Source organism: Nothobranchius furzeri, chromosome 9 (genome assembly GCF_043380555.1).
Source record: "Nothobranchius furzeri strain GRZ-AD chromosome 9, NfurGRZ-RIMD1, whole genome shotgun sequence".
Classification (NCBI taxonomy): domain Eukaryota; kingdom Metazoa; phylum Chordata; class Actinopteri; order Cyprinodontiformes; family Nothobranchiidae; genus Nothobranchius; species Nothobranchius furzeri.
Window position 1 is genome coordinate 70,246,056 of NC_091749.1, and position 24,670 is coordinate 70,270,725.

Consider the following 24,670-nt stretch of genomic DNA (forward strand, 5'->3'; position numbering starts at 1 on the left):
GGAGGTTTTGTGAGATTTCCTGGGAAATGTTGGTGAGGAAAATCCATTTGTGTCTAGTTTTAGCCATGTTGTCAGACACCACACAATGTTGGACCTGTAATGTTTTAGCACCTCGTGTGGGGTCTCTCTTGCGTTGAAAAGTGTCCAACAGTTTAAAAATTCAGTCATGTGAACCGGCCTAAAGGTCTAACTAACAAACCCACTAAGGACCGATGTGGCTGAAGAAGCTCGAAGAACATCTCACCTTGTGGTCTGATGGACTGAGTGATCACCATGGGCATCCGGACTTGTCCACCAACAGTCCCTCCAGTCTTCACCCCCAAGGAAAAAAGATTATATATATATATATACAAAATATTAGGCCTGGACAATAATTTAATAACAACATACATCGATCTATGGACGTACAGCAAAATAGAACACAAATGGGTCAATGAAAATGTCCTCTTCTTGACTATTGGGTAGCTTAATACTTAATCCCAACCAATCAAAAACAGAGACGCTTCGTCACCAAATGGTTAATGGCCTGTATTTGATATAGCGTCTTCTAGAGTCCTGGAACCCCCCAAGGCGCTTTACATCACAGTTAGTCATTCACCCATTCACACACTGGTGGGGATGAGCTACGATGTAGCCACAGCTGCCCTGGGGCGCACTGAAGGAAGCGAGGCTGCCGAGCACAGGCGCCACCGGTCCCTCCGACCACCACCAGCAGGCAACGTGGGTTAAATGTCTTGCCCAAGGACACAACGACAGCGACAGACTGAGCGGAGCTCGAACCTGCAACCTTCCGATTACGGGGCGAGCACTTAACTCCTGTGCCACCGTCGCCCTACCCTCTCAAACCAAAACAGACAGCAAGGAGCGTTGGAGGAAACAGTTCTGTAAAAAGGTCACAGTAGTTCACTAGCACAGGGAAATTTTAATTTCAACAAGTTTGACAAAAAAAGACACCATAGTCACAGGACCCCCCCCCCCCCCCACCCCCACCCCCAAATCTACATGGACAAAGCGGGTTCAGACCATGGATGGATGTTTATATGTAGATATTTGTATATATATATATACATATATATATATGCACTATATATATATATATACATGTATATATATATATATATATATATATATATATATATATATATATATATACATGTATATATATATATATATATATACATAGTGCACATATATATTTATATATATATGTGCACTATGTATATATATATACATATAGTGTGTATATATACATACAAATATATACATATATACACAAACATACATATATTTACACAAATATACACACACACATATATACACATATATATGTATATATATATATTTTTACACACATATATATGTGTGTAAATATATATATATATATATATATATATATATATATATATGTACACACATATATATATATACATATATATATATGTATATATAAATATATATACACACATATATATACACATATATATGTGTGTAAATATATATATATATATATATATATATTTATATATACACACATATATGTATATATATATATATATATATGTATATATGTATATATATATATATATATATATATATATATATACACACACATATATATACATATGTGTGTATATATACATATGTGTGTGTGTGTGTGTATGTGTGTGTGTGTGTGTGTGTGTGTGTGTGTGTGTGTGTGTGTGTGTGTGTGTGTGTGTGTGTGTGTGTGTGTGTGTGTGTGTGTGTGTGTGTGTGTGTGTGTGTGTGTGTGTGTGTGTGTGTGTGTGTGTGTGTGTGTGCGTATACACATACTCCATATGATCTGAAAAAAGTTACAAAGTAAAAAATAAGTAAAATTCTGTACGTAAGCTTCATTTCTGAGACCCCTCAGGACATTCTTTAAGAAAAAAATAAAATCTATTTTCTCTGACTGCTGGAGGGCAGGAAACTGGCCATGAGGCAGTTTGGGGTTTTGTTTATGGATTTTATTTTTGTTAAATAGTAAAAAGTTTATGTGTGGTGATGAAAATGGTCAAAAAGGCATAAAAAATCTGAAGGGCTTTCTCCCCGTGTGCGTGACCTATATTTGCAGAAAACACAGAAACAATGTGAAGTCAGGACCTCGGTGAAATGGTGGTTTAGAAGAAGAAGTGGTGGTGGTAGAGGGAGAGGAAGCAAAGTGAGGAGGAAGAGGAAGGGGGGCGGACCACGCTGGGCTATTAGAGTCCCTTCTTTTCTTGGTGGCAGCTACGGGCCGAGCCTCTGGCTCAACCATCCATTCCTACCAGTTTGCTTCTTGCTGCATATTTTTTAGCCTTGTTTTCCATTCCCTGACACATGCTATATTACTGTTCAAGCAACTGAAAAAAGACACAGGCTATTTTTCCCAGAGATCCACTGCAGGGGTCTGCAGGAGTGGGAGGGAAGGGTGAAAATACATTCATAATAGGCAGAGATAGCTAACACCTCTGGCCAGCTGGCGACACAGTTAACAAAAAAAAAGGTAAGAAGTTGGAGAATTATGAGCAGAGGGTATAAGGCTAAAGCTGAACTCCTCATCTTGCATTCAAACGGTGTTTTCCATGGTGTGATGCGTTAAACATTACATTAAGTTGTGGTTTTATGACATTTTGAGATTCTTCCCATGAGTGGACATCAAAAAAAGGTTCCTTAAACGTTAAAGGACTAGTTCACTGACCGGAGGCGGCCGCGCCGCAGATTTCGAGAAGTGGTCACACAAGACGTGTCGCGCCGCTGAATACTTCTGGGAAAGTCGCGCGATAGCCACAACATCACGTGGGACTTGAGAACAGAAAGCAGGAAGTGACTCTATTGTTTATACGTGATCAGAATTGCCGTAGTGTTTTGTGAGACTCGAATTCATGAAAAATGGATAAGTACGCTATTTATTTGAATATTTTAAGATCAATAGTACTTTAAAATGATCTAAACTGCGGCAGGATTTTGTTGAGTTTGTGCCGTAAAGCCATTCTCCATCGTAATGTCTGTTGTAAAGTACTCCCCAATGTTGTAAACAGCCGCGTCGCGGCACTTGAGATAGAACTGGAGCCTATCTTCTGTGCCTCGGCACGACGCTTTAAAGTGATAGCCTCCGGTGTGCCCCAGGCTCTACTTTAACTTGTTGTTCTACGGAAAAACAGAAAAGTTGCTTAAACCTATATTTTCTATTATATCTATTAGGGATGAGCGAGTACACCACTATCTGTACTCGGTGTGGGTGTGGCCTAACCCGGAAGTGGGTGTGGTTTATCTGGGAGTGGGTGTGGTCTACATCAATACATTATTCTAAGTCTGAAATTGATCACAAGAGTAAAGGAACTATTACAGAACAAGTTTTTCAATAAAATCAGAACGTTAATATTTAAGTGCATGAATGAATACATAGAGAGAGAGAGAGAGAGAGAGAGAGAGAGAGAGAGAGAGAGAGAAAATGGAGCAGAGGCAATAAAGCAAGCACAGAGAGATCCGTTATTGTCTGTGTGTGTGTGTGGATGCACGGGCCGTACTGAGCTCCCAGCTGCAGAGTTTTGTGTGTAGGGAGGGGCGGGCGCTCTATGTGACTGACCAATCACAGAGCGTGAAGACAGTCAAGTTACCCAATGAGGATTTTCCTTCAGCACGATTACAGATATTTACGAGTTTTACTTGTTTCAATTCAATTCAATTCAAATCAAAAATACTTTATTAATCCCAGAGGGAAATTGATTGCTGTAGTAGTTCAGAATAATAATAATAATCAAGTCATCAAAGATTTGTTGTATATTACAATGGCTGTTGGCAGGAAGGATCTCCAGTAGCGGTCAGTGTTGCAGCCAAACTGAAGAAGCCTCTGACTGAAGACACTCTTCCGTTGTCGGACAGTCTTGTGAAGAGAATGCTCAGGGTTGTCCATCATTTTCTTGATTCTCTGGAGAATCCTTCTTTGCATTTTCTCCTCCAGCGGTTCCGAAACTGCCGAAACTCTGGCTGAGTCCTCGAAAGGGCTTGGAGTTCCTCCATCTTGTTGGCCAGTGATCTCACATTGCCCATTATGATCAATGGAAGAGATGTTTTGAATTTCCTCTTTCTCTGTCTCCGTTTTGCTCCCGCTCTGCACCCACGCTTCTTGCGTTTTAGCTCATTTGGGATTTGTGGCTTCAGTTGGGGTATTATTTCAGCCTTCCCAATGTTAATCAGCTGCTCCAGATTGTAAACCAGCTTGTTGTCATGGTTACGCATCATAACAAATGCTCAAAAAGTGAAAAAAAGCTAAAAATGAGCAGTAAAAATCTTCCAAGCTTCACAGCACCAGAAACAGAAAAGTAAAATGTCCACAAAAAAAATACAGTTTTTCTTGAGAAACTAGAAGAAAAAATGTCCAAGAAAAGGCAAAACTTACATATAGTCAACAGAGCTACTCCAACATGCAGCCACCCAGAGCAGCGCAGTTCATGCTCGTATTCGTCAGAAAGGCTTTATCCTTACCGGATACCAGTCTGAAACGGGTATCCGGCTCATCCCTAATATCTATATTTAAAAGCATGAGTTAGCTTATATGGTTTCTAGTCAGCCATATTGGGAGACATTGTGGAAGGGCTAAACGTCCACTTGTGGCTCCAGAGCCACTGCTTGCAGACCCCTGATCTAGAGAAAGTTAAATGAGCTCTTCTGCATCTGACTTTGTTTTCCCCACAGAGTCTGTGGCGTTTGGGTTTACTCTGCCCATGAGCAGATGCTCCAGCTGATAATAAGTACAGAGAACCTGCAGAGTGCAACCAACAGCTTCTCTAAAAACACACCTGTAACATATTAGTGTGTGCGTGCGTGTGTTCTATGGAGCAGACAGGTTACATCAGGTTAGACTGAAACTGGTCTGGTCCAAATTAAAGATGGAGTGAGGGAACCAGAGCGTTTTTTTCACTTTCTATGCTTTCTTTAGGTTTTTATTTCACCACCGTCTCTCTCTTCATCAGTTACTCGAGGTACATCCCCCCCTTTCCTTTCCAGCAGCTTCTCTCACTGTACCCACCCCCCACCTCCATAACCACCGAAGGGTGAAGTAAGGTAACTGGGTCAGCCTCAGGTCAGTTCAACATCTATAGGGTGGCTGCAGCCAACGTCCACAACATGCTGTTAGTTTTCTCACCATCTCTCCACCTCTGTCTCATGAAAACACACACACACACACACACACACGCACACACACACACACTATGGTTGTGCATTTTCAAAGAAACTGCCAGTTTTACCTGTTATAATACAAGGTACGGCGATTGGTGAAGCTTTTATTTGACAAAACTATTAAACACCTTAGTACACTTCACTGCAATATAAAGTTGTTAGTGACTGAAATGGTAGCTTAAGATATTTTTTGAGTGGACTATTTGCTTCTAACTCACCGTTAACATTGTTAGCTCAACGTTAGCCTCCAGCCTGCTTCACCTGATATTAGAGTAAAGCAAAAATATGCCGTGGCTTCTTGGGGGAACCAGAAATAACTTCTGAGTCGCTCCTGTTTACTGGCTTCAGTTCTTTTAAACAACTCTGGAGCTTTTTGCCTGCAAGTGTGGAATTACAAAAGCCTGCGCTGCAGCGTTAGCTCACTGCAGATTTGTCAAAAGTCAAAAAATTCGGTGTGAACGGTAACTACGAACCTCTGTTATTTTTTTTTTTTGTTGTTTTTTTAAAGGAGAAAAACTGACAACTCCCCAGCTGGCTGAGAATGAAATCTGTTTCAGTATAACCTTCCATCCAACACGATTGAGACAGTAGATTGTTTTGTGGTCATTTCCCAGTAGAATTCTTACATAGTGCACCTTTAATTTGTATCAAGCAAATCCAGTAAGGAGAAACTCATCAGGCTGCAGAAGAAAACTGCGCTCAAGAAAGGATGAAGAAGAAAACCAGTGATTACAGTAATAAGATGTAATAAACGGAATAAGACTCAGCTCTGGGTCTTCCATTGATAAATCTTCCCGTTAGGGTTAGGTAATAAAAACAAAATCTCTATGATACAGCAGCAGTAGCCGCACACGTACAGCGGCCAGGAATTCAGATGCTCTTCGGTTCAAACAGAACGTAAACTAAACAATCCAAGTTGTAAACGCTTCAAGGGACAATGTGTAGTTTTTACTGTTATTCTCTGGACATATCCTTTCAAATGTTATTGAAAATGAATTAAATGAAGCCCAGTTGTTGGGGTGGGGGGGTGGGGGGGGGGGGGTGCAACATGTGATCACCAGGGGAATAAAGATGGAAAACGGGCTAACTTCCCATCGTTTTGCTGCTTGGCAGCATAACCATGGAGACCAAGTATCTAACAAAGCCTCGTTGGATCACAGCTATAAGATGACCAAACATCACCTTCCAGAGTATTTTCATTCTGGTAAGTCACAGATGGTGTAGGACCTGCACACACACTGGTTAAACAACACAACTTTTCCTGCTACACTTGCTCAATGAGATGACAATTATGATTGTTCTACAACCCCCCAAGGTGCTTCACAACACAAGCGGTGACTCACCCATTCACGCACACATTCACACGCTAGTGGGGTTAACTCTTCTACGATGTAGCTACAGTATGTAGGTGGAAGAGTGGATTTTCAGTGTGTAGCAGAGCAAGGGTAGGGCGTATATTTGTTCCAGGGAAAGGTTCTACGTCCAAGGACGACAAGTCGATGCCAGCAACGCTCTCAGATGTGGAGTTATCCAGGAGGCAGCGGTGTAAACGAAGGGGTCCAAGTGAACATCTCGACCAAACAGCATCCAAACGTGGACGAAAAAGGCTTTTGACCAGAGGCGGGTGGTAGGTAAAAAGTAGTGACACAAAAAATGACCTTAGAATTAAAAAAGAGCTTGGACAAGTTACTGACCGCTGTGAGTAACGAAAGAAAGAAAATGATCTTTAAAACGGCGCCTCTCAAGATAAAAATCACGAGGCGCTTCAGAAACAAAAAAATTAAAATATAAAGAAGATTTCAAATAATGATTATAAATATGTTTAAAGGTAGTGGCCAGACTAAGGCATTAAAACTGTAGAAATTCAGTATAAATACACTTTACCATCTATACAAATATGACCTGGGTTCAGTTTTTCATTTTGTTAAAGAATTTTGTCATAAATCATTACAGAAAATCAAAATCCTCTCCTCCAGCGAGTGAAGAAGTGTGTTCTACATACGTCACTCCAACACGTAAAACAAGCTAGCTGCTGTTGCTAGTATTGTGAATAACTGTATTTTGTTTACTTTTGTGCTCTCAATTATTATGGAAAACTGCGTTTACAGCTGCAGCAAAAGGTCTGAGTCATATGTTCATGTCCTACACGCATTTTTAAATAACATAGGTCTGATCTAAAATAATAACCTACATCTATAAATCCATCTAGAACCGCACCGCTACTTCCTGTTAGCATGACTGCAGCAACACTGCTAACCGTGTTAGCTCCGGTAAGGAATAAAACAAGTCATTTGGGAAAGCTACGACACACAGATATAATCGAAAAGATGATCCCCATATCAACAATAGGTCCTCCATGGACCAGTAGATCTTCAGTGTCATCCTGGATTAGTGCAAACGAGTCAAACTAAGGAGTTACTCCAGCATCAGGAAGATTTATTGTGGTAAGCTATTAGTTGCATAGTTTCCAGAGTTATATCAATAAATACATGGAGCGGTAAAACTGGCAGCACACATATCTGTAGATTACTGAACTATATTGGGACATGATGGAGCTAAGACCAGCTGAGAACTCGTCAGCTTGGAGCTCCCGGTGGAGCACAGAAAAGAAATATTGAACAAAAGTAAACAAACTGTACCGATTTTGGTTCTGAAGATGAACAGAATCCACCTTGATGGTCAAATCAGGTCTAAAACACGTCTGCACCTCCGGTAGTGATAGCCAGCTAGCGGGATCGGAGTTTGGTTGAACTTCTACGGTAATCCAATATCTGTTCTTGTCGCCGTATCCCAGAGAAAACCCTAATCTGACTGACTAGCAGAGGCTTCAGAAGCCTCACCTGACTGATGACACGTTGTTCTGCTGTAACCCTAATGCAGAAACACCGGAGTCGGGCGTTGTTTACTATAGCGGTTTCAGCAGAGCTCCATGTGAAACGTCACCAGCTGCCCGGGGCTTAGACCGGAAGTTAGTTTCTGCTTTTCCCGCGCCGGTCACAAACATCAGCTTTTCTAAAAATTCCAGCCGTGAAAATCCCAAAACCTTTGTCATCTGAGGTTTTAATACTTCTTTACGCCATTCAAAGGAATTTTGCCTCTGGCCGATATCTTTAACTGAGCATAAACATTTGGATTTTATTTCTGTCAATTGGTCCAAGTGCTCTGTCCGTGTTTGTTAATAAGCCTGCTAGCCAGTCAGAAGACGACAGCTGGTGGGTATGGTCCTTCGGTAGATGAATATCTGATAGAACGACATCGGTACACTGTTGAACACTGCAGTAAACACTTTACAGCAGAACAAAGTGCCAGGTCTGTGTGGGTCAAATTTTTTCCATCTTCAGGAAATTTTAAAACTAATTTTGACTGATTTCTCACAAACATGACAACAATTAACGAAGAACATCTGAAGAGCAGTGGCGGCATAGATATCAGAAACATGGCCGCCATATTTAAAGTCCAAACTGGTCTGGTCTGTACATACCATAGCAGCTGTGTGTCCGAGCGTCCCAGCAGGCAGCGCACCGGTGGTGCTGACGCTGTTAGGGTGCCGTATGCGGACAGCCGGCCCAGCCACGATGGCAGCAGGAGGGGTGCCACCGGCCGCTGGTTTGACTCCTTGCTGCAGGGGCTGGGTCAGGGACTGCTGACTATTCAGCAGAGACAGCCTGAGGGCCGGGAGGCTTTTCTGTTGTTGAGAACAAGGTCAGAAGTTACAATTGCAGAGAAAAACAGAGGCAACAAAAATACGACACTGTTAATGTTGTAGGTTATCGCAATAAATGTTCCTAAGTGGAGACACATGACCATACCTGGATTTATTAGAGAAAAATAACTCATGTTACTCAGTGTGTTTTATAATGATGACTTGAAACTTTACTATTTGGTAATTACAAAAGCTAACTTCCAAATGTGCCCACATAGAGTTTTAAGATGAATGCTTGCATTAAAGTTAACGTCTGGTGGCTGCGCGGACGAGTGTGTGTGTGTGTGTGTGTGTGTGTGTGTGTGTGTGTGTGACTACTTCCATCCAATTTTAAATCAAATAACTTTTCAAGAGTCTTCAAGGTTAGTATCCACTACTTTCTTATACTGGTAAAGGTCTACATTAGCTTTAGCTTTAGCATTAGCATGCGCAACACAATTTATTTAACATCCTTGTCTCTGTAGTGTTCTACAATCAAATTCAAAAACTTTATCAAAAATCCAAGCACTTTCAAGGACTTTAAGCCGCCATAGGGACTCCGTATGCTTGTGAATAGCTGTGATTGCAGCAGACAAAAACACTTTAAAACCCGACCTTGTTTTCTCTCTTGTAAACAAAGTTAACAGGGACTATAACTCTACTGCTAATTAATGCATGATGTTTTCTACAATAACTTCATATGTTTTCATCTCAATGATCTGATGTAAAACCAATAAACGAAAAGGAACTAGTTCTAGTATAAAGCTCTTTGGAGCCCTGACTCTGAAAGGCGCTACACAAGTGCGGGTCAATTATCACATTCACGTTCAGTGTTGGGCAAGTTACTTCAAAACTGTAATGCATTATTCATTACTTGTTACCCTCATTTTAAAGTAATTCATTACATTACAATATTACAGATTTTAAAATGTAAGGCATTACACTATTTTTGCATTACTTTAAGTTACTTTTACCAATACAACTTCAGTATGAATCTGGTCATGTGACGCTCAGTGAGCTCATGACATATATGTGGAAAGTGATGTGGTGTCTGAGCTAGGATTGTTGTTAAAAACAGTCAGATATAATAACAGCGCTTTAAAATGATTGTTTATTAAATAAAAGCAACAACAATCTGTACTCTCAACACGCCGCCATCTTAGATTAACTGAGCAGGGAGTGAGGTGGTGGGGGGGCTCCAAGCCTATATTTGCCTTGGTCCCCAAATGCCTTGATACGGCCCTGGATGTGGGACTGACTTCTGGGGTGATCTGATTCTATCACATGTATAAATATTAAATGCTTATATATTATTGCTTTTCACTGGTAAAAATGTCTACTGGGGATAAATCTACCTACTTTTTTTTCTTTTCAAGCTCTTTGTTTTGTTTTCTTGATTTTATTTGAATAATTTCCGGCCCTTTCTCTCTCTAACCTTCCTGCATGCTGCATGTTTTCACCGTCTTCCAGAGAAAATGTTTCCTAGATTTCCTACTTTCTAACGATCAGCCAAAGGGATCTACCGAACGCAAAAAAATAAAATAAAAAGCTTAATTTGCGCTGCGCTCCAGCAGCAATGAGTTGAAATCACCGGGGCACAGATTATGAACTCAGCTGAGGCAAAGCACGTCAGAAAAGTACAGAAAGTACAGAGAATATGGGCTGATATGAACGATCGCAAGTTCATTATTTTGTTTTGGTGGAGCGATGTTGTGAATATAACAGCGGCCGTGCGCAGGACGCAGCTTGAGTATTTGAGCCGTTACCGCTGCGTCCTCTCTGCTCATAGAATGCCCGCAAAGCGGAGTCCATAAATGACGTCATATATGTAGATACCAGATCTTTATTTTGGGCTTTCTGCAATTTTAATTTTTAAGAAACCCACATCTTGATTCTGGGTTTAAAAATGCATTGTAATTACCGCGTTACTGACAATTGTACCGAGTACATATTACCATTTTCTTTCCCTGTAATGCCTTACATTACCACATTACAGCAAAAAGCAATGCATTACAGTAATTAATTACTTTTGTACCATGTTACTCCCAACACTGTTCACGTCACTTAGGTCCGATTGTTGACCGTGAGTGAACTCAGTTTGGATATCTGAGTGTAAGCAAGAAGAAACCACGGTTGGGTCTGGTTTCAACAGAAGAACAAAAGTTCAGAACCACGAAATCCACCTTGAGAAACGGCACCAGGTAAGGCTGCGGAGACGACTTGAGCTCAGTCTGCAGCCGGCTGGTGAACTCCTCAGGTTCGATCTTGGCATCCTGTCAGGTAAAAGTGAGAGAAGGAGAAAAAACCCGGATTAGAACCGAATGAGAACCTATTAGAACCCTATTAAAACGTGTATGAGCTGAACATTTATGACGTAAAAAAATACATTTTGGAAAAAGTTGCATGCTGCCATCTACAGGTTGGAAATAATTAATGCAAAAACACACACAAGTCAGTGAGCATCATGGGTTATATTTACTGTTTGACCAAAGAGAAACGTGCATGTGAGGTTTTCTAAAAAGATCGTGTCTGAGATCTTCAAACCAGACGCTTGCTCTGGAAACTCACCAGCAGGTCTTGGACCAGAGCTTTAACGTTCTTGGAAGTCTCAGGAAAAGGAGAGTTGTGTGACGCCAGTTTGATGAGCGTGGCGAGGAAGTTCTTGCATTTCTTCACATTTTCTTGCATTTCCTATAAAACACAGTAATTATAAAACATCTTTAGAAAAGACGAGTGGTGCTACGAGTTTTAGATGGATATATTTAAATGTTTGTGTGTTTTTTATTTCTGAGTCTTGTCACGTTTCCCTGATGAGTCCGTGATGAGTTTGTGTGTCCTCTGGTGTCTGATGAACAAGTGCGAGCGTGCGTGAGCATGTGTGATACTCTGTCCCTGCCCAGCTGCGTGACGTGGCAAAACCGTGGTTCCAGGGCTTAGATCTGGACACGAGTACAGAGCGAACAGACCTGGGATATGACCGAAGCTCCTGGGGGTGCCGTGACGCACGTCGGTGCCGGCTGCACCGGCTGGGGGGTGGACTGGGTGGGGGCCTGGGGGGCTATAACCATAGGGGTCTGCTGCGGAGCCGCCACTGCCACGGCCGGTGCCACAGGGCCTTTCTGGAAGAGCACAGAAGAGACAGAGAGATAAACAGGACATGACGCTTCGCTCACAGCAAAGCCACAGAGAACAGGAGGCAGGCGCTACGGCGCTCCTGTCACGTCTGGTCTCTTGACTTCAGCAGACATCTCTTAACAGACAAGGAGGAGGGATGGCGGGGAACACGGGAGCCCATTAAAGCTATCCTTAATAGTCACTATCCTGGAAGGGAGAGCCTCATCTTCCTAAGAACATCCCTTGCATTTGCAGCACACTCTTCTGCTGTTTGACGCGGATGACAGAAAAACTGTTTCTGTTTAGCAGATTGTTTTTGAACTCTTCATCGCCTCTTTTCACAAGCCTCTTAAGGAATCTGTTCAGTTTTGATAACAAAGTACCATCATTAGAGGAACGGTGTGAATGAAATAAGGTTTAAAGCAACGTCTGAAGCCTCGGCTCACATGTAGGTCCCGTTATTAAATTAGGACTATTAAGACAAACACATCCAATCATTATATTATCTCGTTTAAACTGTTTTTATTCTGGGAGAATTCATTTACAACACATAAATAATAGTTTTGCAAACAAGAACTCAGTGCACAAGGCTGATTTTTTGTGGATCATCTCTCTTATTAACTCGTTCACTGCCAATGACGACTAAAGTCGTCATTTGCGTGTTTTTACTGTGTGGGCGTCGGACGAGCCCCCGCACCGTGAGAACAACCATCTCAGCTCTGAAGCCGATCTTCATCCGCGTACGTCACACGTCACATGATCAGGAAGCAGAACATCCATGTGTCAGGAGATCATTTTGGGCCGCTGCTGTAAAAAAAGTGAGGCGCGAACCGGAAAAGCGTCTGCCGATCACAATTCAACAACGGATTATGAAAGAACGGATGACGCTCGAAACGAGCGGATTCTTCCTGATGTAAGAGGTGAGTCTCCGCTTTGTTTTGGTTGTTTTGGTGTCGACATCATCCTAGCGCGCAACGTTCTGTCACTCTTAAAATAACAGTAAAAACGGTGAGAAACGCTGGCAGCGAATGAGTTAATATCCTGTTAGTGGTCATGATTGGATTCAGCAACACTGAAACTAAGAGAAACGCCCTGGCATTACAACCGAGGACCCATTTCTGGTGTTTATTTGCAAAGAAACTGAAAATAAGGTCGATTGCTTCCTGCGGAGGATATTTGAAATTTAAGACCAGAGAACAAAAGAATACAAATCTCTTCCTTCTACACACTCACATATTTTATTTCCCAATACTGATTGTCCATAAGGTTATCGATAAAATCTGACATCAATAAAATCTGGCACAAAAAAAAAATATCCCAGCTTTACATTTGAATCTAAATGTGACGACTTTGCTTTTCATGCAGCTCATTCTGAGAAATATTTTTATCTTTCTGTTTTTTTATTCTGTGAAAATCTAAGAATTGCAGATTCGTGCACATTAGGAAAGTCTTTTGAAGTCCTTTTTAAACAACATCAGTACAGATACAAAAGTACAAGTTATTCAGATTATTTGCCAAAGCCTGGAAGAGGAGCCAAGCTCCAATGACAAGAGGTTTTTAGGGTGTTCGGACCTTCTCACACCCACATCACCCCGCTTCTCCTCCAGCTTCACTGGCTGCCAGTCAACTTCAGGGTTCATTTCAAGATCCTGGTTCTGGTCTATAGGGCCTTACATGGACAAGCACCATCTTACATTGGTGATCTTCTTAGTCCCTACACCCCCAGCAGGTCCCTGAGGTCCAGTGATCAAAGCCTACTGGTTGTGCAGCACCAGGCTAAAGACCAAAGGTGACAGATCATCTGCTGCTGTGGCCCCCAGACTCTGGACCTCTCTCCCCCTGAGCCTGAGATCAGTGGACTCAGTGGTCTCCTTTAAAAAGCAGCTGAAGACTCACTTGTTCAAGCTGGCTTTTGTATGACCTTCTTCACCTCTCTCTCTTTATTCTGCTCTCCCACCTATTCCACCTTCCTCAGGATCCACTGATTTCCCTCTTTCCTGTTCACTCTCTCTCTTTCTTAACATTTTTAATCACAATTGCCCATTTTTGCTCATTTTAAATATATTTCTAAACATTTTCTAAATGCTTTTTTATATTTTTACAATTTTTGTTTTTGTGAAGCGCCTCGTGATTTTTATCTTGAGAGGCGCTATAGAAATGATATTTTCTTCTTCTTCTTCTCAGTGGCCTGGTGGTAGAGTGTCTGCCCTGGGACTGGGAGATCGGGGTTCCAACCCCGGTCGGGTCATTACAAAGACTTTAAAAATGGAACCAGATGCCTCCCTGCATGAAAAAGCAAACCAAATTTGGAATGCAAAATAATGTCACTTGTGATCTGCTTCCACAAACTGATAAAGAACAGTTATGATCGGTGGATCGCTGAGAGCCAGGAGCCCTTAACGTTTGATGAGACGTTTGAGTTCATTTTCCTCCGACATCGCAGACGAACCTGCGATGTGACAATTGCATTGCATGTTGACGCTCAAACGTAACGTTGCGTAGCTCTACTTTCAAACCTAAAACCCTGGACCAACTGGTCAAACATGGTGGTGGTAGCATCATGCTGTGGTACAGGTAGACTGCAAAAAGTGGATTAAATAATGGAGAACTACTAATTAAGAGGACTGTTTCCAAATTTACCATATTTACCTAATATCACTTGGACACATTTGGGAGTTCCAACAGCATCAGAACTGGTTTCTAATTGCCTCCCCAAAGATCCAACCTTTGAAAACAACTACCGTATTTTCTGGACTATAAGTCGCACTTTTTTTTCATAGTCTGGCAGGTCCTGCGACTTATATACCAAAGTGACTTATATACCAAATTATGTATACCGCGCTGCTGTGGGCCGGCTCCAGACCAGGAATGAGCTCCCCTGCCCCGCCATCACCTGCTGCAGCCTGTAGGCCGGCTCCGGCCCAGGGATGAGCTCTCCCCGCCCGCTGGGAGGGTTTGAAACACCACCATCCTCTGCTGGAGACCGTGGCGCGCTGCTGCGCCTTGATTGTTTATTCTGTTATTGTTACCGGTACTTGCCTTGCAATGTGAAACACTTGGTCTCAGATTTTGTAAGAAAAATAATAAAATTTCCCCCCAAAATGCGACTTATATGTGTTTTTTTTTTCTTCTTCATTATACATTTTATGGCTGGTGCGACTTATACTCCGGAGCGACTTATAGTCTGGAAAATACAGTAATTTTAACTGTCTAAACTGAATTAGACTCGAAGTTTGATGATGGCTATAAAAAAATGTTACGGGCCCAGATGTTAGCATGAGTGTGTGTTTATTTCTGAACCTGCGTGCATCATTCCGATTCTGGGTGAAGAAAGGCAACCCACAATAAAAACCAACCTCGTGTTGAGTGATCCTTTCACCCTAAAAAAGGAACTGTTCAAATCCACCATTAAAAGCTCCAAAGGAAACACATCACCGTGTGCTGACAAAGCTTCTATAGCAATAAACCTTGAATTGTGCGTGTAAGGAAGGTTATCTCACAGGGCGGAGTACAGGACAGGAAGAAGAGGATAAAGATGAAGATGATGAAGAGGTCTGGAGAGCAGGGCTGGAAGAAGTGGGAGAGGGAGCCGGCGCCATCTTGGCTGGGGTCAAAGAACACTGCCTGGTGGTCTGAGAGGTCGCAGGAGACTGCTGGAACGAAAAAGAGTAACAGGATAAGAAAAGTGATGCTGAGGAAAGAAAAAGAAGAAGGGACGAGCATGTTGGAGATGGTGAAGGTTGAAACAGGAGAGGACATAAAGAGAAGCAGCAGAAGATCGTGGTAGTAGATTATCACAAAAGAGGTCTGAAATGGGATGCGGGCAACATTCACCCACGCAGGAGAACCGTGTCCTTCGGTCGTGCTGTAAGTAGAGCAAACATAAATTAGAATAACGTAAAGGCGTTAAAGGTTGGAAAAATCTAACAGTTAGTTAAAGGGACATTCCAGCCATTCATAGAAAGTGTATCTAGCTTACTAAACGGCCTCTGTTGAGAGAAATGGCTTTTACATCTGACAGGACAGACGAGCTAACAGCTAGTCTGAGCACAGCCAAGATCAAACTGCTTTGATGCATCTTTAAAAAGCTCCAATCCAATTAAATCCACAACGGACAATTTAATGGCAATTCAGACTTTTGACATCAACATCTGTTTTGCATTGCCCGGAGAAGGCATTCTACCCGACCGTGGTCTCTGATTTAGAGCAGCCGGTTCCCATGGTATTTGTATAGCACTTTCTTAGGGCTCTACAACCCCCCTAAGGCGCTTCACAACACAATCAGTGCTCATCCCAGCTGCTTCACACTCGACTGCAAACTGCTCCAGTGAAGATCACATTCTGATGAAGCCAACAGGACCGCATCGCCTGTAAAAAGCAGAGACCTGATCCTCAGGCCACCAAAACGGATGTCCTCAACACTTTTTCTGCACCTAAGAATCCAGTCCATAAAAGTTATGAACAGAATCGGTGACAAAGGGCAGCCTTGGCGGAGTCCAACTCTCACTGGGAACGAGTTCGACTTACTGTTGGCAATGCAGACCAAGCTCTGACACCGGTCATACAGCAACCTAACAGCCCGTTTTAGAGGGCCTGGTGCCCCATACTCCCGGAGTACCCCCCACAGGGCCCCCCCGAGAGACGTCTCAGGGGTCGAACGCCTTCTCCAAATCCACAAACACATGTAGATTGGTTGGGCGAACTCCCACGCACCCTCCAGGATCCCCCTAAGGGTATAAAACTGGTCCGGTGATCCACGGCCAGGACAAAAACCACATTGCTCCTCCTGAATCTGATGTTTGACAATCCGACGGACCCTCCTCTCCAGAACCCCTGAACAGACCTTACCAGGGAGGCTCAGGAGTGTGATCCCCCTGTAGTTGGAACACACTCTGTGGTCCCCCTCTTTAAATAGGGGAACCAACACTCCGGTCTGCCAGTCCAGTGAAACTGCCCCTGATGTCCACGCGGTATTGTAGAGCCGCGTCAGCCAACACAGCGCTACAACATCCAGAGCCTTAAAGAGCAAGTCACCACCAAATCAACATTTTTTTTTTGCTGATAAACTATATAAATGTGTGTCTAATCGTGCTGTAAACACGCTAAGACAATAATTTAGCAATTTAGTGCATTTTAGTTAAAATTCTAATTTTCTGCCTAAAACTGTCAGTGTCGTGCCGTCGTCAGGTAAAAACTCTGCACTGCATTCGAATTTAAATCTGCCATCGCTATTGGCCAAGAGATACACTATGACGTTAGCTGGTACCATATGATGTCACAATGTCAATGTGAGCCCGTGTGTGTGTGTTTGTTAGCGGCTCCGCCCTCTCGGTCTGCTGTCGCAGTTTTCAAACAGGAAGTGGGAGTTGAGTACGAGTCTGGTAGGGGGTGACTTGCTCTTTAAGGACCTCCAGCTGGATCTCATCCACCCCTGGAGCCTTGTCACCAAGGAGGTTTTTAACAACCACCACCGATCCACAACGTCCCGGGTAGAGGTCAGCAGCAGACAGTCCCCACTATAAATGGTGTTGGTAACGCACTACTTTCCCTCCTGAGGTGCCGGACGGTGGACCAGAATCTCCTCGAAGCCGTGTGGAAGTCTTGCTCCATGGTCTCACCGACTGCAGTGAGCCTTCTTTTATTCTTTTTTTTATATATATATTTTGTAGTTTAATCTGTATATTTCATCATGTAGGCTTACACGTTTTGTACGCCCGTTTTATATTTCTAACTTGAAATTTTTATGTAATTTTAATCTGGTATTTATTTTTGGTGCTGTTTCTGAGTTTGTCTGTACTGGACCTTTGTGTCTGTGAATAAAGTCTATTCATCTATTATGGCCTTTAAAGTGTTTTTTTTGGGGGGGGGGGGGGTAGTGCTGTGGTGTGACTCAAGCTTTTGTCCTTAATGGAAATATTTTATGCTGACATTTCTTTAAGTTTTATACTTTAGTGTGGGCGACGGTGGTACAGGAGTTAGGTGCTCGCCCGTAATCGAAAGGTTGCGGGTTCGAGTCCCGCTCAGTCTGTCGCTGTCATTGTGTCCTTGGGCAAGACACTTAACCCACGTTGCCTGCTGGTGGTGGTCGGAGGGATCGGTGGCGCCAGTGCTACGCAGCCTCGCCTCTGTCAGCGCGCCCCAGGGCAGCTGTGGCTACATTGTAGCTCATCCCCACCAGTGTGTGAATGTGTGTGTGAATGGGTGAATGACTGGCGCCTTGGGGGGTTCCAGGACTCTAGAAGGCGCTATATCAAATACAGGCCATTTACCATTTAGTCTTGAAACTAGTACTTTTTAAACTTTTACTCGAGTAAAAAGCTTGAATTGATATTTAAATTTCTACAGAAGTCTTTTACACCCTAGTATCTGTACTTCTACCTGAGTAATGAATGTAAATACTCCTGTTTACAGACATTAATATCACCAGCAGCAGCCAAGTGTAGCAAAAATATCCCTTCAAGTGTAAAATAAAGCATTGCTGTTATCTTTATTGAATGAAGTCCATCACTGGAAATATATCAAGGTTAGGAAGAAAACACGCATAAACCAGCCAAAGCCAAGTAACTGAATGATTACATGCTAAATCTAATTGAACCACCCTGATTCCCAGCTGCTCGTCTCCTTTATACCAACACGCACCAAGACTGTAAAGCAGCAGCAGCTTCTTCTGTTGCCTCTGTCGGCCACGTTGACCCAGAAGGGCCTCGACCTCTGGCATCCAGCCCTCTGTTCACACACAATCACATCCAAGCTAATGATGGCTCCATTTGTCTCCCGTGGAAATAAAAGTTTAGACGAGACGTGTGAAGGAGGCAGGGAGGGGAAAAGTAGGATAAGAGGAGGAGGAGGAGGAGCGAGTTTCCCCTCCGCTAAAAGTTTTGTAGAACCAAAGAGTTGTGGGGAGTGGGTGTATGAGGGGATGGGGTGAGAGGAGCCACGGGGTGCATCCCACCGCCAGCTATGCCCCACTCTCTCGCTCTCCCTAGATGCACAGAAGCACGCTGAAGAACCAAAGCCTTGTTAGCTTTTTAAAATAATCAGGCAGTTGGATGATGAATGATTTAACAGGTATGGAAGGAAGGAAGCTCAGGATGCCTTCCGTTTCTCCCCTCAGGGCCGTAGGAAGAGTGACAGGCCGACAGAGGGGTTGAGCTCTGGGAATAAACACCATTCTCTTTCATTTCTCTCTACTGCTTTTCCTGTCGAGGCGGCAACGCCGCGGCCCACTAATTTGTCAACACGGTGACTGTGAGAGGCGGCGACAATCTGCGACTCTCTTTTGAGAGTCAGGATGGAGGCAGTTGGCTGGATAACAGCAGAGAGGACGGTTGTGCTTGCTGATGGAGACCCCTGCTGGAGTGCAGGACAGGAGAGCCGACAATAGGTCCTCTCTGATGAGGACGGCTTACCAGTGAATCCGATTTTAAAATCTACTGCATGCAGACAAATACCCGCAAAGGCCCTTCAGAGGAAATGTTTTATTTTCACATCCATAACACTAATAAATGTGATTCTTCATGTAGCTCAGAAAGTTACAGGAAGAGAAATAAAAACATCCTCTGAAATGATTTCACAAAGTCTGACTAAAATGATCAGAAACGGAGAAATGCTGCCCTCTGCTAGCAGGTGTGTGTTTTTGCAGTAAATGATCTCAAGTTCCTGTGAAGATTTGTGTTTATTTATTTGGCAGACGCTTTTATCCTAAGCACCGTACGATTGTTAACCTATAGGGCGCGTTGTGATCTGTGGGGGAAACCCGAGGACCCGGAGGAAACCCACGCATGCACGGGGAGAACATGCAACTCCACGAAGAAAGGCCACAGCCGAGTTTCGAACCTGCAACCTTCTAGCTGCGAGGCAACCGCGCTACCACGCAGCCCAGATTTAAAATCAGCCTCCTTACTGCAGCTGTGAACAAATACTGGTCCACTAAACTGGTTTTTACATTTAAATCAAGCATCGATGTCCAGGCCTTCAGCTCAGAGGTTTGATAACTTTAGGATTCAGAGAAATTTTAACCACCCGAAGCCAAAATCTACTTGATCCTTAAAATAGACACTAAAATTTAGGTTTCATCTGGACTACATACACACAGGTGTACTGTAGTTTATGTATGCAAGAAACACAAAGAACCTGAAAAAGGTCATGCATCCTCACTTTTGAGCTGCAAAAATGTTGTAAAGTCTTCATTTAATTGGCTATAAACTTTAAACTGTTTTGCAATCCATTTGCATGTTTAATTATGCTTTGCTCTACAGTTGTGTAGCTTTATGACTGTGCAAATGTAGACATTTATAAGCAGTTCGCTCTTTTTGTATTCTGGAAAGTTTCATATCATGGAAAATCCACTTTTTGAAGCTTTTTACCTCATGATATCGTCATTTCCGCATGAGGAATACCCCCAAACCAGCTTTTGGCTGCATTCATGCATTTTCCTGCATGCATTCATGCATTTTCCTGCATGCATTCATGCATTTTCCAGCCCACTTGCATCAGGCGTTTCTCCACCCCCTGAATCTGGTCTGGTCTCGGTTCTGAAACCTAGATATTCTGACAAATTACTTCTGCATTGGGGACAAAACACCATGCGTTCTGTCTGCAAAGATGCACGTAATGGCCAACTCAGCGACTGCTGTTTAGTAACAGGCTCAATAGTCCAGTGGTTAGAGTGGACTGGCATGTAGTTTTGCTCAGGTTTGCCTCCCGTTCTGAACAGTAACTTTTTTTTTTTTGCTACACTTGCCAGTGTGACGTGTCCAGCCCATTATTGGTAAACTGTTTAAATTATAAGGACTAATCTGTTTCTTTAGCCGGTGTGAGTCCATATGAGGTGAGCAGAGCACATCAACTAAATGCTGCTTGGATGCTGCATTAAAGCTGCTGGACTACCAAGGCCAATATAACAACAGTCTTGCCTAAGACGCTGCTGTAAGTGCGTTCTGTCGGAGCGGCCGTGGGCGGAGCTTTGCTAAAATGAACCGTTTCTTTTCCTGGTAAAAATTCAAGCTGATGAAAATAACTCGCATTTAAGATTAGGGATGCAAGCAATAAATCGATTATCAATTAATTGTCAATAAGAAATTACTCGAGTAAAATGATTTAATTGCAATTAATTGCGTTTTGAACCAGTGACTCCACGCCAGTCCTCGTGGGGCGCGCTTGACGCCAGACGTAGTTGATGCACACGCGGGAACAAAAGCAAAGCTGGGCTCTGGCGACAACTACAGACAAAGGAGAAACGGTCGGTACACTGAGGATGAAGAGGGCAACACGGAGTGCTGTACGTAGGGATGCACCGATACCGATACCAGTATCAGTAGTATCAGATACCGATACGATACTACTATCGGTATTGGTGCATCCCTAGCTGTATGGAGCCTCTTGAAGTTGGACAATGACAACAACAACGCCATATGCACAATATGTGGAAGTACTTTGAAGTACAACTATTATAAATATGCCACATTCAGCCGTGCTACAAACAGCGAGTGGTTCTCAGCCTACAACCACCACAGCATTGAGAAGAAGGGTATGTGACTCCACGCAAGGAGAGGGCATTACCCGGTAGGGGTTGTATGAACTAGTCGACTTCACTGCTCTGTAGTGACTTTTTATGCCTTTCATAGACTAGTCGCTGTCACGTGATAATGACCGACAAGATGCAGTCCTCAGAAAAGACAGCAGATGACGAGCCCCTGCGCGTCGGGAGGCGACGCACTGTGCCAGAGCGTCGGTACTGACACCCGCCGTAAAACGGATATTTGATCGAATTGTGACCTTTACCCTCTTGCAATTTAACCTTCCCCTCACCCCCATCCTACCCTTAACCAGCTTGCGCATGCAAAGCTCTGATCGTTGACGCGCTCCAGAAATCTGCGTCCTGAGCACAGCCACAGTAACATTATCAAATCAGGTGCTGCCACCTCAAAAACTGATTTAACGCGCGATCGTTCATGTCGGCTCATTTCCTTTAATGTTTTCTGTCTTTTATTTGTGCCTGATGCTTTTCGCTGCTGTGGAGCGGGGCGCATCACCTGTTTTGTCCTCCGGTTCACCTCAGCTGTGCGGCCGGCGCGCACTCCGCTGTAATTCATAAGATGAATATATCTGAAGGCAGGTAGCAGTTTTTCTTTAGGATTGAGAGGAGATGCAGGAAGATAATAAACAGACAGGACAGAAAAATAGTCAAATAAAAACAAATTTGTTTTTGTACCTGGTGGTTGCAACAAACAGACACCATTGAAGGTAATCAGAAGTGAGGAACAGCAAGGGGGGGAGGGGGGAGGGGGTTGAAGCAGGGGGACAGTAAAGATGCAGAAACTACCGTTGTTAAAAGAGATGTTTAACTTAGAAAATGTGGGAACAATTTTACTTGTCAAAAACTCCAGCGAACCAACCCGCTTCAGGTGTATGACATCATCAACGACTAGTCAAAGTCGACTCGATTTCCATTGCTTGACTGTCGGTCGACTTTAACCCTCCCACTGTCCTAATGGGTGTGACCCCCTGAGGAAAGTTGACCAATGAGCAGGGTTGATGGTTTATCCCTTGGGTCCATGTGGCAGGGGTGAGGAGTGAGCACCACCTCACCCCTGCCACATGGACCTCAAGGGATAAACCATCAATCCTGCCCATTGGTCAACTTTCCTCGCGGGGTCACACCCATTAGGACAGTGGGAGGGTTAAAAAAAATTAAGTCATGCAGCCCCTATTACCCAGCGAACGTGCAACATGGTTACCACAGACATGCTGCAGATAAATGTTGCTGACGGACAGAGATGTCAAGAAGCAATAAAGTACATTGAGCCGGGTACAATATCCCCTCTAGACCAGGCGACGGGAACCCTGGTCCTCGAGGGCCGGTATCCAGCACGTCTTTGCGCCAACACTTCTGATTCAGTGGTTGATTCACCTGTTCAGCAGCTCATCAGGCTCTGCAGAAGCCTGTTAATCACCTGCTGATTGAAATCAGGTGTGTTGAAGCAGGGTTGAAACTAAAATATGCTGGATTGCGGCCCTCCATGGACCAGGGTTCCCCACCCCTGCTCTAGACCAACCATAACCAATAATCTTTGATTAAGGAATAAGATTTGCATTTTTTCTTTATATGATATAGAAAATAGCATTTTATGTTACACATACAGTAGATAGAACCTATTCAGAGGGAAATCAGCTTTTCAGAAAAATTGCCGCTTATCAATTCGATCGATAAGATGAAACAACTATTAATTAATGAATTACTCAATAATTTGCATCCCTATTTAAGATAAATGACATCTCATTAGTGCCAACGGTAATATTTTATCATATGTTGTGTCTGTCTTTGCTCTCAAAGATTTAAAATAGCATGATGTGGAACCTTTAAAGCTAAAATGTCACAATCTGCCCCTGCCTTCTTGACTGTGTCTCTCCTGCCCTGATTAGTCCTTATTGTTCTCACCTGCCCCTCGTTAACCTGCCCATGTGTTCTTGATTTCCCTGTGTATATTTATACCTCCCTCCTTGTACCAGTCTTCGTCGGATCATTGTATGTGCATGTGCTTGTTTTGTCCTGGCGCTCCCGTTCCACCATTAAAACCTTTTTTTTTTCATCTTAGGTGTGTTCTTAAAATAATATCAGCTGGACAAAAATGTGGAGTCATTTACGAAATCCCATGCAAACTCTGCAATAAAACATACATAGATAGGAGAAACCGGACGCCAACTCAACACATGAACAATAGAACACAGAAAGGAGTGCGAGAAAGAGGCAAGTCGAAAACACACAAGAGCAGCTAAAGAAGAAGCAGAAAGTACAATAAAAAAGTCAGCCGTAACAGATCACTGCACAAGAGAAAACCATATAATGGACTGGGACAACACACGGATCATAACCACTGAACAACAAAAATACAAAAGATGGGTCGAGGAAAAAATCGAGATAAGGAGACGTGGATGTGGGACCATGAACAGGGACGACGGAGTTTACACGTTGGACCACGCATGGGACTGCATCGTCGGAGAGGGGAGAGCGGGCAGCAGAGGGCGACAACGTCCTCTGCTGCCCGCAGATAAACGGAGAAGGAAGTGACGCGCCACCATCAGCGTCAGCCTGAAGCAGCCGTCGGCAAAACTGTAGCGTCAATAACAGGTAACAAAACCGTTTCTGTGTTTTAAAAAAGAACGACAACATGGAATTATTTTTCATCCGTGCCTGCTCTCCTGCCTCCTGAACTCTCCACCACACATGGTCCATCATCTCCACACCCGCAACAAGACATAAAGAGTTTAAAGCTTTACTATGGTGACACTTCACAAGTATTCCCTAAAATTTTTATAACAGCAATAAAACCTACAGACGAAAAAAGACACGGCATCCCTCAACTAAGACACGGATTTTTGTGTTCTGGGATGAATAAATGAAAAGTCGGAGATCGGATAATTAAGATGTGCACATCTGGCAGGTGATCTGCATCAGTAATGTCGGCGCAGTTTCAAAACAAATCATCAGCCTTATTATAAAAGCCATTAATCTCCAGAGGTATGCTGAAACCAGGAAAAAGCCCACGTTTTCAAATGAACGATGTATCCACAGGTGATAATAATAAGAAAATTCCCATTAATGATTCAGTGGCTGGTTAAATTTTGATGAGAGGTCCCTGTGGAGTCATTAAAAAGCCTTCAGATGTTATCTCACCTATTAATCTCAATTTA

General features: G+C 43.2%; 1 protein-coding gene across 3 annotated transcripts in view; it reads right to left on the reverse strand.

Moving 5' to 3' along the window:
• The window catches only part of LOC107382087 (transcription initiation factor TFIID subunit 4), a 154,077-nt gene that overhangs the window by 119,168 nt on the left and 10,239 nt on the right, over positions 1–24,670 (reverse strand). The window contains exons 3-8 of one of the 3 annotated variants that reach the window (XM_054732610.2): positions 15,478–15,627; positions 11,830–11,982; positions 11,432–11,554; positions 11,047–11,136; positions 8,663–8,866; positions 245–311 (exon numbers count right to left, since the gene is read on the reverse strand). In XM_054732610.2, coding sequence (XP_054588585.1) covers positions 245–311; positions 8,663–8,866; positions 11,047–11,136; positions 11,432–11,554; positions 11,830–11,982; positions 15,478–15,627 — 787 coding nt within the window. Of the gene's footprint in view, positions 1–244; positions 312–8,662; positions 8,867–11,046; positions 11,137–11,431; positions 11,555–11,829; positions 11,983–15,477; positions 15,631–24,670 lie in introns of all 3 variants that reach the window. The other 2 variants (XM_054732609.2, XM_054732611.2) reach the window with 2 other exon arrangements.